General features: G+C 39.7%; 2 protein-coding genes and 1 long non-coding RNA gene across 6 annotated transcripts in view; 2 read left to right on the forward strand and 1 right to left on the reverse strand.

Annotated features, from left to right (window-relative positions):
• rps6ka2 (ribosomal protein S6 kinase, polypeptide 2) overlaps positions 1 to 7,305 on the forward strand; it is a 52,025-nt gene extending 44,720 nt beyond the window's left edge. For all 3 annotated transcript variants that reach the window (XM_090217252.1, XM_036960427.2, XM_090217253.1), the window contains 7 exons: positions 110 to 199; positions 471 to 629; positions 742 to 903; positions 994 to 1,070; positions 3,739 to 3,856; positions 4,037 to 4,174; positions 5,100 to 7,305. In XM_090217252.1, coding sequence (XP_090073378.1) covers positions 110 to 199; positions 471 to 629; positions 742 to 903; positions 994 to 1,070; positions 3,739 to 3,856; positions 4,037 to 4,174; positions 5,100 to 5,225 — 870 coding nt within the window. In that variant the 3' untranslated portion in view covers positions 5,226 to 7,305. The remainder of the gene's footprint in view (positions 1 to 109; positions 200 to 470; positions 630 to 741; positions 904 to 993; positions 1,071 to 3,738; positions 3,857 to 4,036; positions 4,175 to 5,099) is intronic.
• On the reverse strand, positions 5,121 to 10,779 carry LOC149972559 (uncharacterized). Of its 2 annotated transcripts, none has more exons than XR_016491048.1 (5): positions 10,561 to 10,779; positions 7,467 to 7,547; positions 6,880 to 6,953; positions 6,696 to 6,732; positions 5,121 to 5,253 (listed from the first exon to the last, which is right to left on the reverse strand). It is a non-coding gene; the product is annotated as an uncharacterized LOC149972559 (long non-coding RNA). The 2 variants fall into 2 exon arrangements; XR_016491049.1 differs by lacking the exon at positions 10,561 to 10,779 and adding an exon at positions 8,540 to 8,852.
• Positions 9,151 to 17,270, forward strand: LOC110502720 (mitochondrial pyruvate carrier 1). Its single transcript, XM_021580973.3, has 5 exons — positions 9,151 to 9,345; positions 12,483 to 12,486; positions 12,853 to 12,949; positions 13,280 to 13,412; positions 16,753 to 17,270. Exons 1-5 carry the CDS (start codon positions 9,275 to 9,277, stop codon positions 16,772 to 16,774), a joined length of 327 nt encoding a protein of 108 aa, XP_021436648.1. The 5' UTR covers positions 9,151 to 9,274; the 3' UTR covers positions 16,775 to 17,270.
• The last annotated feature ends 2 nt before the right edge of the window (positions 17,271 to 17,272 follow it).

Genomic DNA, 17,272 nt, shown 5'->3' on the forward strand with positions numbered 1-17,272 from the left:
AGTACGAATATGTATGCACTACTGTAAGTCGCTGGATAAGAGCGTCTGCTGAATAAATTACATTTAAGAAACAGTTCTAATCTAACAGGGGGTGTGGTGTGTCTTTCAGATCATCGACAGAGCCAAAAAAGATCCATCTGAGGAAATTGAGATTCTGTTGAGATATGGGCAGCATCCAAACATTATCACGCTGAAGGATGTAAGTAATCATTCAATGACTCAAACACATGCGCATGCTGAAAGCCCTCCATAAGGACAGAGAACCTTGTGAGTTTGCATGACTAATGAAAAATGTGTCCTGCAAACTTGAGTTTTCACTGACCATCATATTTGACTGCATCTTCTCTTGTCCATTTGTATCTCTATTAGATTTTCACTAGCCACTTTTTGTGGGCTCTGAGGACTAGACTAATGTACTCTTGGTTCATAAATAACTCCACGTGGTATTAAACTGTCTTTTTGGCCCCTAGGTCTATGACGATGGGAAGTATGTGTACCTTGTGATGGAGCTGATGAGAGGTGGAGAGCTGCTGGACAGAATCCTCCATCAGAAGAGTTTCTCTGAGCGAGAGACCTCTGCTGTGCTCTGCACTATTACCAAGACAGTGGAGTACCTTCACTCACAGGGGGTCAGTATCATGAATGTATATGTCCAACTAAAATCTGTATCAAAGTGAAAGGAGTAGTGCTCCTAGCTAGGACATATTCATACTGGCAATTTATTTATTTATTTTGTCATAGGTTGTACATCGTGACCTTAAACCAAGCAACATCCTCTATGTGGATGAAACGGGAGATCCGGAATCGATCCGAATTTGTGATTTTGGGTTCGCCAAACAATTAAGGGCAGAAAATGGTCTCCTCATGACGCCCTGTTACACAGCAAACTTTGTGGCTCCTGAGGTAAGGAGTGGTTTGATAAGCTCTTATTTATTTCAAGTGCTATATATCTCTATATTGTGATATGACACAGATTCTTCATGTCTTTCATAGGTCCTGAAGAAGCAGGGGTATGATGCTGCTTGTGACATCTGGAGTTTGGGAATCCTACTCTACACTATGCTCGCAGGGTAATCCTAATTCGCTGGTTTATTTAAACCTCAAGAAGACTGAACACGCAGGGTCAGACCATTTATATCCGAATTTCCTTTTGCTACGTGACAGTTTACGTTTGCTAGAAATCTGGCTAAACCAGTTTCGCAGTAACAAACAAAAAACAATGAATTCTGGACTGTGCTACCTCTCCTGGCAACCACTGATTCAGGACTCATTTTTGGAACGGTGAGAGGGACAGTGGACGACGGATTACTTTCTAAGCTGAGGTTGAGTCTGCGGTAGAGTAATTTTAATTGTACTCTGCACAATGCCAAATCTCTCAGGACCTGCTCTGACAATTTAATGTCCCAGCCTGTGGCTCATGTTTTAAATCTCTGTCATCAGGGCATTAGAAAAAAAGCTGAATTCTTTCATAGATGTCAAACACTGTTTAGATGCCATTATTATTATTTTTAGCTCAATAAGGGTATTGGAGAAATGGCCTAAAAATAGCACCTCACATATAGCCCATACTCAAAGACACGCACACTCACACACACCAACAGCCAACGCTGCTGTCCCATGTATATAGAGACATTAAACACTGGACACTTCCTGTTTCTTTTATACTGTTTTTCCACACGGTGTGTGTATACTGTATTCTCGACCTAGCTCATTCTGACCTACTGTATCTACCACTGTACATTGCATTTTTTTTACACTTTTTATACACCCCGCGTATTTATACTGGATTCTTGACATAGCTAATACAGTGCCTTCAGAAAGTATTCAGCCCCCTTTTTCCACATTTTGTTGTGTTACAACGTGGGATTAAAATGGATTTAATTGTAATTTAAGAAAAGTTGAAGAAAAATTCTAAAAAAGAAATGACAAATAACTAATATGTGTTAGAAACACCTTTGGCAGCGATTACAGCTGTGAGTCTTTTGGGGTAAGTCTCTTAAAGCTTAGCTCACCTGGATTGTACATTATTATTTATTTTTTTTAAACTCTTCAAGCTCTGTCAAGTTGGTTGTTGATCATTGCTAAACAGATATTTTCAGGTTTTGCCATAGATTATAAAGCTGATTTAAGTCAAAACTGTAACTGGGCCACTCAGGAACATTCAATGCCGTCTTTGTAAGCAACTCCAGTGTATATTTGGCCTTGAGTTTTAGGTGAACTTTTCTCCCTGTCTCTGTTGGAAAGCAGACTGAACCAGGTTGACCTCTAGGATTTTTCCTGAGCTTAGCTCTATTATGTTTATTTTTATCCTGAAATCCCCCAGTCCTTATGGATGAAAAGCGTATCTATAACATGATGCAGCCACCACCATGCTTGGAAATATAAATAGTGTTACTCAGTGATGTGTTGGATTTGCCCCAAGCATAAGGCTTTGTATTCAGGACAAAAATGTTGTTTCTTTGCCTCATATTTTGCAGTATTACTTTAGTGCCTTATTGCAAACAGGATGCATGTTTTGGAATATTTGTATTCTGTATAGGCTTCCTTCTTTTCACTGTCATTTAGTTTAGAATTGTGGAGTAACTACAATGTTCTTGATCCATCCTCAATTTTCTCCTATCACAGCCATTTATACTTTAACTGTTGTAATGTCACCATTGGCCTCATGGTGAAATCCCTGAGCGGTTTCTTTCCTCTCCAGAAACTGAGTTAGTACATACGCCTGTATCGTCATAGTGTATCAATACACCCAGTCACTATCTAAAGTGTAATTCATTTCTTCACCATGCTCAAAGGGATATTCAGTGTCTGCTTTTTTATTTGTAACCATCTACCAATAGGTGCCTTCTTTGCGAGGCATTGGAAACGTCCCTGGTCTTTGTAGTTGAATCTGTGCTTGAAATTCACTACTCGACTGAGGGACCTTACAGAGAATTGTATGTGTGGTGTACGGAGATGGGGTAGTCATTTGAAAATCATGTTAACCTCTATTATTGCACACAGAGTGAGTCTATGAAATGTATTGTGTGACTTGTTAAGCAAATTTTTACTCCTGAACTTATTTAGGCTTGTCATAACAAATGGTTTGAATACTCATGACATTGAATACACATGACTCATGAGGTGGATGTCAACTTTTCATTTGTAATTCATTTGTAAAAAATTCTACATACAAATTTCTACTTTAACATTATGGGGTATAGTGTGTAGATCAGTGACACAACATCTCAATTTAAATTCAGGCTATGGCAGAACAAAATGTGGAAAAAGTCAAGAGGGTTGAATACTTTCTGAAAGCACTATAACAGTTATATCTACTGCTGTACATATCATTCTTAGTATATTTCTTTCTGGTGTATATATGCATAGATTGCATGTGGATTACTGATAGTGTTAATTGGATTCGTTCTGAAATATTGTTTTTCGTTTTTTGTTTTTTGTGTAGCCCTACTTGTTTGACATTTTACTGCACTATTAGGAGCTAGTAACACAAGCATTTTGCTACACCCTCTATAACATATGCTAAACTGTGTACGTGACCAATTAAATTTCTTTTTGATTTGAGATACTAAAAGAAATAAGACCCCCAATTCAAACAAACCCAGATACATAATTATTTGTGCAACAGGAAAGCACATTCATTATGGTAGAGCAGGGTGAAAAAGGTTAACTCCGTTACCTAAAGTATTATTGAAAAGTGTTTGATTGTTTTGTCCTTCCCCACACTTGTGCTTACAGCTTCACCCCTTTTGCCAATGGTCCTAATGACACCCCGGAGGAAATACTGGCTCGCATTGGTAGTGGAAAATATGCCCTCATCGGAGGAAACTGGGATACAGTTTCTGATGCTGCAAAGGTGAGTTTACTTGGCTTTTATTAATGACACAGCACTGTTGAATTTGATTAATAAATGCAATTCACATCCAACTGTTGTACATGATAGTCTGAAATAAAATCCCATCCACATTTGTTTAGCTGCAACGCTGCATTTTCATTCTAGTCCTAACTGGACTATTTCTTTATTGGGTTCTGATAGGACATTGTAACTAAGATGCTCCATGTGGATCCACACCAACGGCTGACGGCCCCCCAGGTTCTCAGACACCAGTGGATAGTCAACCGAGAACAGCTGTCTCAGAGTCAGCTCATCAGACAAGATGTACAGCTTGTGAAGGTAAGGAGGAAAACCTAAGAAAAACACTAAACTTGACATAGTGTAAGAAGCACCATCATGTTGTGCCAATCTCTAGCCTCGTATACCAGACTGACCACATTGTTTCACTTCAGCCCAGCAGTTTGACTGATTGACCAGGCTAGTCGATTTGTCCCTGAGCAAATTATGTTAGCTAATTGTGATAGTTATTTTTTTAGCATCACAAGCATTTTTGCCTGCTAAAGCTCACTGATTTATGAAAGGTCTCTCACAAATTAATTTGTCCTCTGTAGAAATGCCATTTTTGTGTTCACTGACATTCTACTGCCACCCTGTGTACAGATCTGCCATTACACGTAGACCTTTTGTGTTCTTCTCTGTGTCAATAAAAGTAATTTGAAACCTGCTCAAAGTTTCACATACTGTGCTTGCTTTGCCCAATGGAGCCTTTTTTTTAAATCTCAATATCAAATTATTTCTGGGTAGCAATTAAATACCTTACTGGGATTGTGTTCAATTCAAATGGTCAAATAATAGCTACTTAGCAATTTCGCAAATAAGAATTTAGCTAAGTCTGTCTGGGAATGGTCTGAGTGGTGAGGTGAAAACTGAGAATTAGCTGTTATTGGCAGAGAGGTTTGGAATGCTCTTTCATATTGGTCTATTAACTAATTTACTGCCTGAGGATATCACCAGCTGGGCAAAAACTCTATCCCACCAAAACAGGCAGAAATTTCAGGCCGTCTTTTCAGACAGCTCTTACGCTGAAAGAACATTATCATAAATTTCACAATTTCACAGTATTATTCCAATCGCATAGTATGGAAATAAAACACAGATACATCCTGTTTTTGACTGTACTCTGTCTTTAAATATGCCGTTTTTATTCCCAGAGCAATTTTTCCATCTTTATATAATTTAAAGATGTTTTTCTCTGTCATTCTAGGGCGCAATGGCTGCAACATACTTGGCTTTGAATCGTTTGCCTCTGGCCCCAAAGCTGGAGCCTGTGGAGTCTTCAAGTTTGGCGCAGAGAAGAGGAATGAAGAGACTCACATCCACTGGTTTATAGCACCCTCATCGATGATTCGGGGACAGAGCTTGAAAAGGGGTCAAAGTGCAATGACTTTCATCAGACACTGGTTTAAGTGCCCGTCCAAAATACCAGGAAGTCCACAGTAGTGGGAGCAAGGAGGAGCAACTTATCAGAAGAAGAAAAACATTTAGAGAAGATACATCCGGTTGTTGCACTAAGAAAGAAATCTTTACGGATTTTAGATGCACTAGAAACAAATGGTGGTATTAAAAGACCAACCAGAATGATGTTCAAATGTTCATATATTTTATTCATTCATATTTGCCTTTTCCTTTAGGTGCCATCTGCTACTATTAAATTATTTGACACCTTTGTATTATGAAGAGTATGTTTCATATATTATCTAGGAGACCAAGTAATCTTACAGAACCTCAAGTTGACACTCATAAAGGCTGTAACAGAGAAGTTGAGAACAGTTTATAACTACATATAACTAACTACATTTACGGGATTTTATCAACATCGGACATCTGTATTTCTCTCTGTGGCATGTTGGAGTGTTACTTTTATTATTCTTCATCTGGGAGAGTAATTGCTGACAGATTTTTGGAAATGTTCAGCTACAGCTGCTAAGGATACGTTGGTACATTTTTGTAACAAAAACTGAAATGGCTAAATGACCACAAAGAGTATATGTATGCATCTGTTGTTGATTTTCAGGCTGGTTCATAAGGTTTGATATACTGTAATCTACAATATTTATTTTCTGTAAAAATCTAGTGAGCATTATTTTGGATGCTTTTTATAGTTTTGGCCATTTCTAACAGCATTCTGTGTGTTTGGAGGGTTTACTGAAAAGACCCATTTATAAATTGCCAATGTAAGTTATTAATTTTAAATGTGACTTATTTAAGTTATTTGATCAAACAAATGTATTTGTTTCTACATTATCCATTATTTTGTCTATTCATTTGTGTAAATGTCTATTTTATTTTTAATACACAACAGATGTAAGTGTTTTATACCTGATCTGAAGTGACTTTTTGGAAGGAAGTATTTGTTGTATTAGCAAATACATTGCCTTTATCGGCATTACCTTGTTTTGCCGTCTGTAAAATTACTTATTTTTTCAGAAAATTCATCTCTAAACAGTATGAAACCGATATGAATGCACATGAGTATTTACATTTATTGTTCATATTTTGAACAGGGACAACAAAAAACACCTACAGTAGAATGCCACCTTGGATGCCTTTGTTTCTGATTTATTTATGTGCAAGTCAAGTAGTAAAGAAGCTATGTGAAACAAACAAGAAATCTCAACAGTATTCAGTGTACTCACACATTGAGATATCATAGAATTACAGGTAGAAGCACACAGGATTCAGGAATGGTTTATCAATCAACCTAAGCCCACAATGGAGCTTTAGTTGCTCCATAATAAGAATATGGGATACACACCAATATGACAAAACAGGTTACATAGGGTGAATACTACAGACTTACCTTTAGAATATATTCATCATTTTGACAGTACAACTTGCTAAATTGGGGCAGAGAAAATGAAAAGCATTATAGCTGATTGCACAGTGAGCCTTCATTTCTGTTTTCACAAAGCTTCATTGAATAACTACTAAAATACACGATGTAAAGAGATCCCCCCCCCCCATAGAATAACACAATAGAGTACCTTGATCAATGCCTCTCCTTGTGCTGCTGTGGCTTGTATAGATCTTGAGTGTTTTGTGCATGCTGAAGGTACTTCTGCAAAGATAATTGATTCAACGAGTCTTCAGCTCTGTGTTGTTCAGTCAAAAAGCCCTCAAGTGAGCACACACTGTCTCATAACCGCCAAGTAAAAAGTAACATTGTGAAACGAGTACATTTACATTGATATTTGAATCATTTAGCAGATGCTCTTATCCAGAGTGACTTAGTTAGTTAGTGCATTCATCTTAAGACCGCTAGGTGGGGCAACCACATATCTCAGTCATAGTAAGTACATTTCCCTCAAAGTAGCTATTAGTAAAGTCAGTGCGAGTGTTAGTATCTGTGCTAGTAGGACTGTACATACTGTATAGGCAAAATTGTACAAATAAATCAAGTGTGGAAGAAACTTGTGTTGATATTTTGTGATGATTGGGTCAGGCATACACACAGTGACTGAAACAATTTGGTCAGTCTGGTATACGAGGCTAGAGATTGGAACCACATGCAGATGATGGTTCTTCTTATACTATGTCAGGTTTAGTGTTTTTCTTAGGTTTTCCTCCTTACCTTCACAAGCTGTACATCCTATCTTATAAGATGACTCTGAGACAGCTGTTCTTGGTTGACTATGCACTAGTGTCTGAGAACCTGAGGGGGAGGGGGGAGGGGGGGGGTGGTTAGCCATTGGTGTGGATCCACATGGAGCATCTTAGTCACAATGTCTTATTGGAAACCATTAGAGAAATAGTCCAGTTAGGACCAGTATGAAATGCAGAATTGCAGCATAAATCGCATATGGGTCAGGCATACACACGTTGACTCTTGGCAGTTGGTTGACAATTTGTGGTCCTGTGTGGCTCAGTTTGTAAAGCATGGTGCTTGCGACAAGGGTTGTGGGTTTGACTTCCACTGGGGCCACTCGTAAAAAAATGTGATGCATGCACTACTGTACATTGCTTTGGATACATTTTTCTGCTAAATGGCATGTTATTCATCATTATAATACTATGCAAATAGTTTAAATCAAAGCCTAATTGAATGGAAGTGTGGTCAGTCTAGAACAGTTGCTCATTGTTTCCTGGTTCTACATGTGTAAAGGTGATAGCTATATGTTTGAGCCAGTAAGTGATAGCTAAAGGGACACCTCCTTCTGAGAAGGGGCGGCAGGGTAGCCTAGTGGTTAGAGCGTTGGACTAGTAACCGGAAGGTTGCGAGTTCAAACCCCCGAGCTGACAAGGTACAAATCTGTCGTTCTGCCCCTGAACAGGCAGTTAACCCACTGTTCCCAGGCCGTCATTGAAAATAAGAATTTGTTCTTAACTGACTTGCCTGGTTAAATAAAGGTAAAATAAAATAAATTTAAAAAAAAATTGTGGTGTAACCACTATTCTTGAGCAGTATGTGTATTGGGCTCTCGAGTGGCGCAGCGGTCTAAGGCACTGCATCTCAGTGCTAAAGGCGTCACTACAGACCCTGGTTTGATCCTGGGATGTATCACAACCGGATGTGATTGGGAGTCCCATATGGCGGCACACAACTGACTCAGCGTGGTCCGGGTTAGGCTGTCATTGTAAATAAGAATATGTTCTTAACTGACTTGCCTAGTTAAATAAAGATTAAATAATGAAAAATAAATCTACCAAGAGAGAAGATGCTGATTCTGGATCCGTGGCACATCTCAGTAGGTAGATGCACAGAGACAAATGAGACAGATATTTCCCCAGATGCCTAAATGTGAAGCACCTGCTTTGCGTTTCCAAATATGGCTTCCAAATATTGAGAAGAAGGAACGAGAATTTAGCCGATATTCTGCAAATGTTCTCATCGATGAAACATTTGATTTCAATACAGTTTTCTGTTCCCAAAACTAGAATATTTAATGCACAGAATGGACAAAGTTTTGCAGACTATACCAGTGGCAAAAGTTGTTTAAAAATCTCGTTGTTTCGAATTAGTGCAAAGGTGAATTGAGTTATTGCACACGCGCACATCACAGAGTAGGCGTTCCCTAACGGAAAAATGCAGATGAACGCGCCAATAGGATCTCGCTTGCTCCGGCTTGGTTCTGCCCTGCTCCTTGCTTGTTCTGCCCACTATGACTCATTTGTTCCCATTGGAAACGACAGGCTTTGGTCTATCTTGGTTTAGTTGTAAACGATCTTTGTTAAAGGCGAGTCATCACCACGAGAACGGAAATCGTGAGATTGCATAGCAACACCAATGAGAGCCGTTCTAACTGAGTGATTGCGATACGGTCGTAAATATGTTTTGGTGACGAGCTGTGACCACCAGTGTCCTCTACAGCTAAGCTGCATTTATATAGCGTGTACATTCCCATAGTTATAATTTTCTCTGCACTGCTAACCACCACAGTCATGGCAGGTACTTTGGCACGTAAAGCTGTTGACCATCTTAAAAGCAAGGAGTTCAGAGAGTATCTCATGAGGTATGACACATTTGCAAGATCTGGAAGATAGCTAGTTACAGTAACACTTACTTTATCAACTAAGTTAGCAAGCTAGCCAGCTACCTAATATAGCAATGCAATTAATTATCAAACGTATCGAGCTAACGTCAGTTGTAAATTGTAACTACCACCATTAACGTTTTTTTTTTTTTTTGACAAATATTGTGTCCAGCTTGAAGGACGTTTGTTCTTGAATGTTTTTGGCATCACTCAAGCTAGCCCTTGTCGTCATGACCCCAATTACATTGCTGGGTCATTGCACGTCCCCTTTTACAGGAAACATTTCAAACTTAACTTTTACGAGTTAGAATTAATTGTACAAATACAAAAGATACACTTAACGTACTTAATTTAGCAAAGTTGCACCCAGCTGTGCTCTGAGTAACACTTTCTTTGAAACCCGACGTTGAATTGCATGGAATTTGAATCTGGAATTTGAATCTGGAACGTTTCCTCTCGTGACCTCTACAAGCCAGAATGTTGAATAACATTATATTTTAAAGTACGGGTTGTTCATGTGGTTGGTCCTTATGACGGTAGAAATACGAGACAATATATCCACCTGAAAGTTTAATTACATCACATTTTCAAAGCGCTGGTAGTGCGTTCAGATTTCTATCACCCGAAACGTGTGCAGAACCATGTAAACACGAGTTCGGCAAGTATGCATGATTCTCATGCATGTGTATATATATTTTTGTATCTTGTGCGAGTGTTTCAGGCGATACCAAATGTGAATGCACAACCAGCGCTTTGAAGAGTTGTTGTAATTATACGTTCCTATTGATATATTGTCTCGCATTCTTACCGCCAAAAGGACCAACCACACGGACAACCGGTAAAGTATGTTAAAATATACTTTTATTTTACATTCTGACTTGTAGAGGTCATGAGTGTTCCATATGCAATTCAACGTGGGTTTTCAGGCAAGAGTAACACGGAACCCAAACCGGCTGCTCGCGTGCGCTATCGTGCATACATTTTTTTTGTCCCACCTACACCAAAAGCGATCACGACATGCAGGTTAAAATGTCAAAACAAACTATGAACCAATGACATTAATTTGGGGACAGGTCGAAAAACATTAAACATGTATGGCTAGTTAGTGTGCACTTGCTAGCTAATTTGTCCTATTTAGCTAGCTTGCTGTAGCTAGCTAATTTGCCCTGTGATATAAACACTGAGTTATTTTACCTGAAAAGCACAAGGTCCTCTACTCTGACAATTAATCCAAACATTAAAACGGCCAACCGAATCGTTTCTAGTCATCTCTCCTCTTTCCAGGCCTTTTCATCTTTGAACTTCTATGGTGATCGCATCCAAACTTTCATAGTATTGTAATGAAACAGCAGGGAGCAGGTCTCGGACCTTCGAGCCCGAGGTACGGCGCGCTATCGACTGTGCCATAAAAGCATGCTCATGCGGCAGAGTCGCACTTATAAACCCAGGGTCGTTACATTACTCCCTCCTTTCAAAGAGCGCGTCCTCGCGCGCGCTTGCGACTCTACGTCTTACAGGAACGCGCTCACCGGCCAAGCACACGCACTGTCATGGATTCAATGTACAATCCCACTTCTGACACCAATGTAATGAAACAGCAGGGAGCAGGTCTCGAACCCTCAACCTTCTAGCCCGAGGTCCGGCGCGCTATCGACCGTGCCGCAAAAGCATGCTCGTGCGGCAGAGTCAATTTCTGCGCTTATAAACCCAGGGTCGTTACACTATTACCACGACCACTGGCAAAACAGTTTGTCTTTCTATCACCCACGTGGGTATAACCAATGAGGAGATGGCACTCTAAACTGCTTCTATAAACCAATGAGGAGATGGGAGAGGCAGGACTTTCAGCACGATCTGCGTCAGAAATAGGAGTTATATTTTAGCACTTGGTAACGCAGACGCTCGTTGGCGTGCATGAGCAGTATGGATGCAATAATTGAATAACATGAATTTCTAAATTTATTTTGTGACGCTCGCACACGCGACGAGTCCAGTCTGGTCAGCATATAACACAATAGAAATGCTAGAGCAAGGTGTAAGGTTGTGTGGTACCTCGGCTGGAGGCTGTGTCGTACCTCTTTTGTATTTGAAAGAGTGTTTCTCGTTGGTATGAAAGTTTTCAAAACCATATCACAAGCGAGGATTATTAAAGGTGCAATATGCAGAAATCACTCCGCCATTTCCTGATTGCTAGAATTCTAATAGTTTGCCTAATTTCGGTTTGTGACAAAGTTTCTAGCGAATCATTGTACCCTCCAAATCACTGAAGTAATTTTCAGTAACCTAAAATGTTGTATTTGCAACTGTTTGAAGCTGGTGTGGGTGGGTAAGAGACAAAAACAAAATTTAAGACAGGAAACAGAAATAGCGCAAATAGAAATTATTCACAAGCATTTTGCTACACCCGCCATAACATCTGCTAAACACTTGTATGTGACCAATACGATTTGATTTACCACTTCAGTGAGAATGACACATCTATAACTCACATTTCTATCTGAATTTGGTCGGGTCGCCCCAGAAAGTTAGATATTACAGCTCTTACGTTTCTAAACGTCAAAACAGAGTGTCAGGACACCTTCAGCTGAAAACCCAAAAGGGGGCCGGCGGCTGCAAGCCCTTGTGGGCCCCCTTGGGTTCTCGAGAGCTAGCTGTCAAACTAGCCTACTGCTGTGTGTGTTGCTGGTGATGTCAACCCTATATTAGTATTATGCGTTTATGTCATGTCGGACTAATCAGAGGAACAACTTGGGAGCGTTGAGGTTGGTTCTTGCATCTTTCCTTTCTCAACATTGACAGCCGAAAACACGGCCATGTTTGTGGCCATTTTCAGTGATGCGTGACGTCATAGTTCAGCATGTGGGAAAGATCGGGGTCCAGAGATCATACCGGAGTTTCCTAGTTGTAATTATGAGTTGGAGGGGCGTACACATGCAATGTTTCCTGGTAGGAAGGTCATATTCACGAGTTCCTGACATGACTTGAACTCTGCATTATTAGTTTGTCAGGCGTGATGTGTTGGTTGTTTTCCTGAGGTATAGGCATATCTCCTAACCAAAACTCCTTTTGTCTTATGTCTGTCATCTTGGTGTCCTCCCGGGAACGTTCAAAATAAGCACAGTAAGTTTTGTTTTTGTCTACTCAAAAGGCACTCGCACATCTGATCTATCTGTGTTACTGGTACATGGTAACAATTGATTAATGAGGAAAAAATAAAAAACCCCACACACTGCGTTTGTTAGTATCACTGCTCTTTATTTAGCTTTACGTATCGGCCTCAAGGCCTTCGTCAGAGCTTTTTGTATACTAAAGAAATCGCAATGTTTTGGCTTCATTGAACATAGCAGATAGACTCCTCTCTTAGGTAGTTAGTTGGCAAGACTGTATAATTGCGATGGCAGCTTGAATACATTTGACCCTTACAGTAACCTTGTTGGTCTCTACATTAATTGTTCCTTAAAATGTTGTTTTCTACTTCTATTCCAGCACTTCTGGGGACCTGTGGCCAACTGGGGTCTGCCCATAGCTGCCATCAGTGACATGAAGAAAAGCCCTGAGATTATCAGTGGCAGAATGACCTTTGGTGAGACGATTGGAAAACAGACACAACCAATTGCTGCCATTTATCTAGCTATAACTTTATTGACTTTCTGCCAGGGATTGATCGCCTGTTCACTATAATACCAGCAGCAGTCTCACGCTTGTTGAATAACTCCATGCTTTGATAAAGTAGAATTCCAATGGGTTAACATTTTTCTTTGAACTTCAACAATCCTTTCCTGCAGTCTGACACGAGGCAAGAACATTTAGTTTTTTTTCCTGATAAGGATGTCTGAAAGATATGAATAAAGTTTCAAGTCCTTATTTACTCAGTGTTCTTTGTTGTTGCCCCCCCCCCCCCCCCCCCCGGCAGCTCTGACCTGCTACTCACTCCTGTTTATGAGGTTTGCATACAAAGTTCAGCCAAGGAATTGGCTCCTCTTTGCTTGCCACCTAACCAATGAGACAGCCCAACTCATTCAAGGATCGCGACTTATCAAATACAAGTAAGCTCACATTTTACTGTACTGCATGAGTTGCTTATTTCAATGCCAAACTCATTTTGTTTTCTACCAGTTTTCCATTTTGGTTACAAAGCACCGTGCAACAACAACCTAAACATAGGGTGGCGCACAATTGGCCCAGGGTCGTCCAGCTTTGACCGGTGTATGCCATCATTGTAAATCAGAATTTGTTCTTAACTGACTTGCCTAGTTAAATAAAAAAACATACAGTACCAGTCCAATGTTTGAACACATACTCATTCACAGGGTTTTCTTTATTTTTACAATTTTTTTATTTTTACTATTTTCTACATTGTAGAATAATATTGAAGACATAAAAACTATGAAATAACACATATGGAATCATGTAGTAACCAAAAAAAACAATTTAAATATATTTGAGATTTTTCAAATAGCTACCCTTTGCCTTGATGACAGCTTTGCACACTCTTGGCATTCTCTCAACCAGCTTCACGAGGAATGATTTTCCAACAGTCTTGCAGGAGTTCCCACATATGCTGAGCACTTGTTGGCTGCTTTTCCTTGACTCCAACTCCTCCCTAACCATCTCAATTGGGTTGAGGTCGGGTGATTGTGGAGGCCAGGTCATCTGATGCAGCACTCCATCACTCTCATTCTTGGTTAAATAGCCTTTACACAGCCTGGAGGTGTGTTTTGGGTTATTGACCTGTTGAAAAACAAATGATAGTCCCACTAAGTGCAAATCAGATGGGATGGTGTATTGTTGCAGAATGCTGTTGTAGCCATGCTGGTTAAGTGTGCCTTGAATTCTAAATAAATCACTGACAGTGTCACTAACAAAGCACCATCACACCACCACCTCCATGCTTCACGGTGGGAACCACACATGCGGAATTCATCTGTTCACCTACTCCATGTCTCACAAAGACGTGGCGGCTCGAACCAAAAATCATCAGACCAAAGGACAGATTTCCACCGGTCTAATGTCCATTGCTCGTGTTTCTTGGCCCAAGCAAGTCTCTTCTTCTTATTGGTGTTCTTTAGTAGTGGTTTCTTTGCGGCAATTTGACCATAAAGGCCTGATTCATGCAGTCTCCTCGGGAAACAGTTGATGTGTCTGTTACTTGAACTCTGAAGCATTTATTTGGGCTGCAATCTGAAGTGCAGTTAATTGCCGATTTCTGAGGCTGGTAACTCAAATGAACTTATCCTCTGCAGCAGAGGTATCTCTGGGTCTTCCTTTCCTGTGGTGGTCCTCATGAGAGCCAGTATCATCATAGCGCTTCATGGTTTTTGCAACTGCACTTGAAGAAACTTTTTTTGAAATGTTCTACATTGACTGACATTCATGTCTTAAAGTAATGATGTCTGTTTCTTTTCTTTTTGAGCTGTTCTTTCCATAATATTAACTTGGTCTTTTACCAAGTAGTGCTATCTTCTGTATACCAACCCTACCGAGTCCCGCAGCAGTCTAAGGCACTGCATCTCAGTGCTAGAGGCGTCACAACAGACCCTGGTTCGATTCCAGGCTGTATCACATCCGGCTGTGGTTGAAGTCCCATAGGGCGGTGCAGAATTGGCCCAGTGTCGTCCCGGTTAGGGTTTGACCGGGGTAGGCCGTCATTGTAAATAAGAATTTGTTCTTAACTGACTTGCCTAGTTAAATCAACAATACCTTGTTACAACAACTGATTGACTCAGACATTAAGAAGGACAGAAATTCCACAAATTAACTTTTTAAGAAGGTACACCTGTTAATTGAAATGCATTCCAGGAGACTACCTCATGAAGCTGGTTGAGAGAATGCAAAGCGTGTGCAAAGCTGTCAAGGCAATGGATGGCTGCATTGAAGAATCACAAATATAACATATTTTGATTTGTTTAACACTTTTTTGGGGGGGTTACTACATGTTTCCATATGTGTTATTTCATAGTTTTGATGTCTTCACTATTATTCTACAATGTAGAAAATAGTTTTTAAAAATTAAGAAAAACCCTTGAATGAGTAGGTGTATTCTGACTGATGCTGTATGTGATTTATTCACTGCTCAGATGGTTCTTTGTGGCACTTGTTAGGGTATAATAGACGGATATTTCAAGGAGGCTACAGCCTTGAAGCCCAAACGTCTTTTGGGATTTCTCCATCCAAGAGCATGTTGAAAGTTACCATCAAATTAGCAAAACATGTACAACATGGAAGCACCGAACTTTATGGCATTCATTTTATCCATGATAGCATTTTAACTACAGTCTCTTTCACTCTTCTTTAAAAAAAATATATATACACCTTAGCCAAATACGTTTGAACTCAGTTTTTCACAATTCCTGACATTTAATCCTAGTAAAAATGCCCTGTCTTAGGTCAGCTAGGATCACCACTTTATTTTAAGAATGTGAAATGTCCAGAATAATAGAGTGATTTATTTCAGCTTTTATTTCTTTCATCACATTCCCAGTGGGTCAGAAGTTTACATACACTCAATTAGTATTTGGTAGCATTACCTTTAAATTGAGTCAAACGTTTCGGGTAGCCTTCCACAAGTTTCCCACAATAAGTTGGGTGAATTTTTGGCCCATTCCTCCTGACAGAGCTGGTGTAACTGAGACCGGTTTGTAGTCCTCCTTGCTCGCACACGCTTTTTCAGTTCTGCCCACAAATTTTCTATAGGATTAAGGTCAAGGCTTTGTGAGGCCACTCCAATACCTCGACTTTGTTGTCCTTAAGCCATTTTGCCACAACTTTAGAAGTATGCTTGGGGTCATTGTCCATTTGGAAGACCCATTTGTAACCAAGCTTTAACTTCCTGACTGATGTCTTGAGATGTTGCTTCAATATATCCACGTAATTGTCCCGCCTCATGATGAAGTGCACCAGTCCCTCCTGCAGCAAAGCACCCCCACAACATGCTGCCACCCCCGTGCTTCACGGTTGCTTCTAATAGGCTAATTGACATAACAGCGTGGAAAATTCCAGAAAATTAAAAGGCACAGTCAACTTAGTGTATGTAAACTGCTGACCCACTGGATTTGTGATACAGTGAATTATAAGTGAAATAATCTCTGTAAAAAATGACTTGTGTCATGCACAAAGTAGATATCCTAACCGACTTGCCAAAACTAAAGTTTGTTAACAAGAAATTTGTGGAGTGGTTGAAAAATTAGTTTTAATGGCTCCAACCAAAGTGTATGTAAACTTCTGACTTCAACTGTGTGTGTATTAATTACACAGACACACACGCACACTCACTGTACCCACATAGATATTGAATCATAGTCACTGGTTATAATTTAAGACTTAATGCTATTCTACAGAATGTGTATCTATAGTAATTCTGATGGATTTTTTTCCCCTTCTTTCCAGCATGGAGAAGAAGTCATTTTAGGGGTGGAATTGCAGAATATTTAGTTTAATTAGAAACCAGCGTCGTTTGGCTGTATGTATGGCAATTTTATCTTATTGCATACCTATGTAAAACTCTTAACTTAAAAATTGTTAATTAAGTTTAAACTGATGTTAAAGACCACCATGTCAGTTTCTTCATGTATGTAAGGTCAATGAATAGATTGATTTTGCACCATGTATCATGCACAAACTTATGAAATGGAGTCTGTAGAGGCCCTTTTACAGATGTATTTTAAAGAGATGGTCTGTGACACATGCACTCTAGGTTACGACCTCATTTTGGTAAATGTATTAGCTACCAATAACAATCTTTATCAGAATGTACAGGCAATACAAGTGGTACTCTGTTGTGTTGCCATGGCAGTGTTATTTCTGAAGATAATGAATAAACCGTTATCTATTTCCCATAAATGAAACTTCCTCTTACACTGATCAAACTACACGCTCATAATATCTAATAAACTGTCTGATATCCATT

The sequence above is a fragment of the Oncorhynchus mykiss genome, chromosome 23 (assembly GCF_057628025.1).
Source record: "Oncorhynchus mykiss isolate SJ-2025 chromosome 23, ASM5762802v1, whole genome shotgun sequence".
Classification (NCBI taxonomy): domain Eukaryota; kingdom Metazoa; phylum Chordata; class Actinopteri; order Salmoniformes; family Salmonidae; genus Oncorhynchus; species Oncorhynchus mykiss.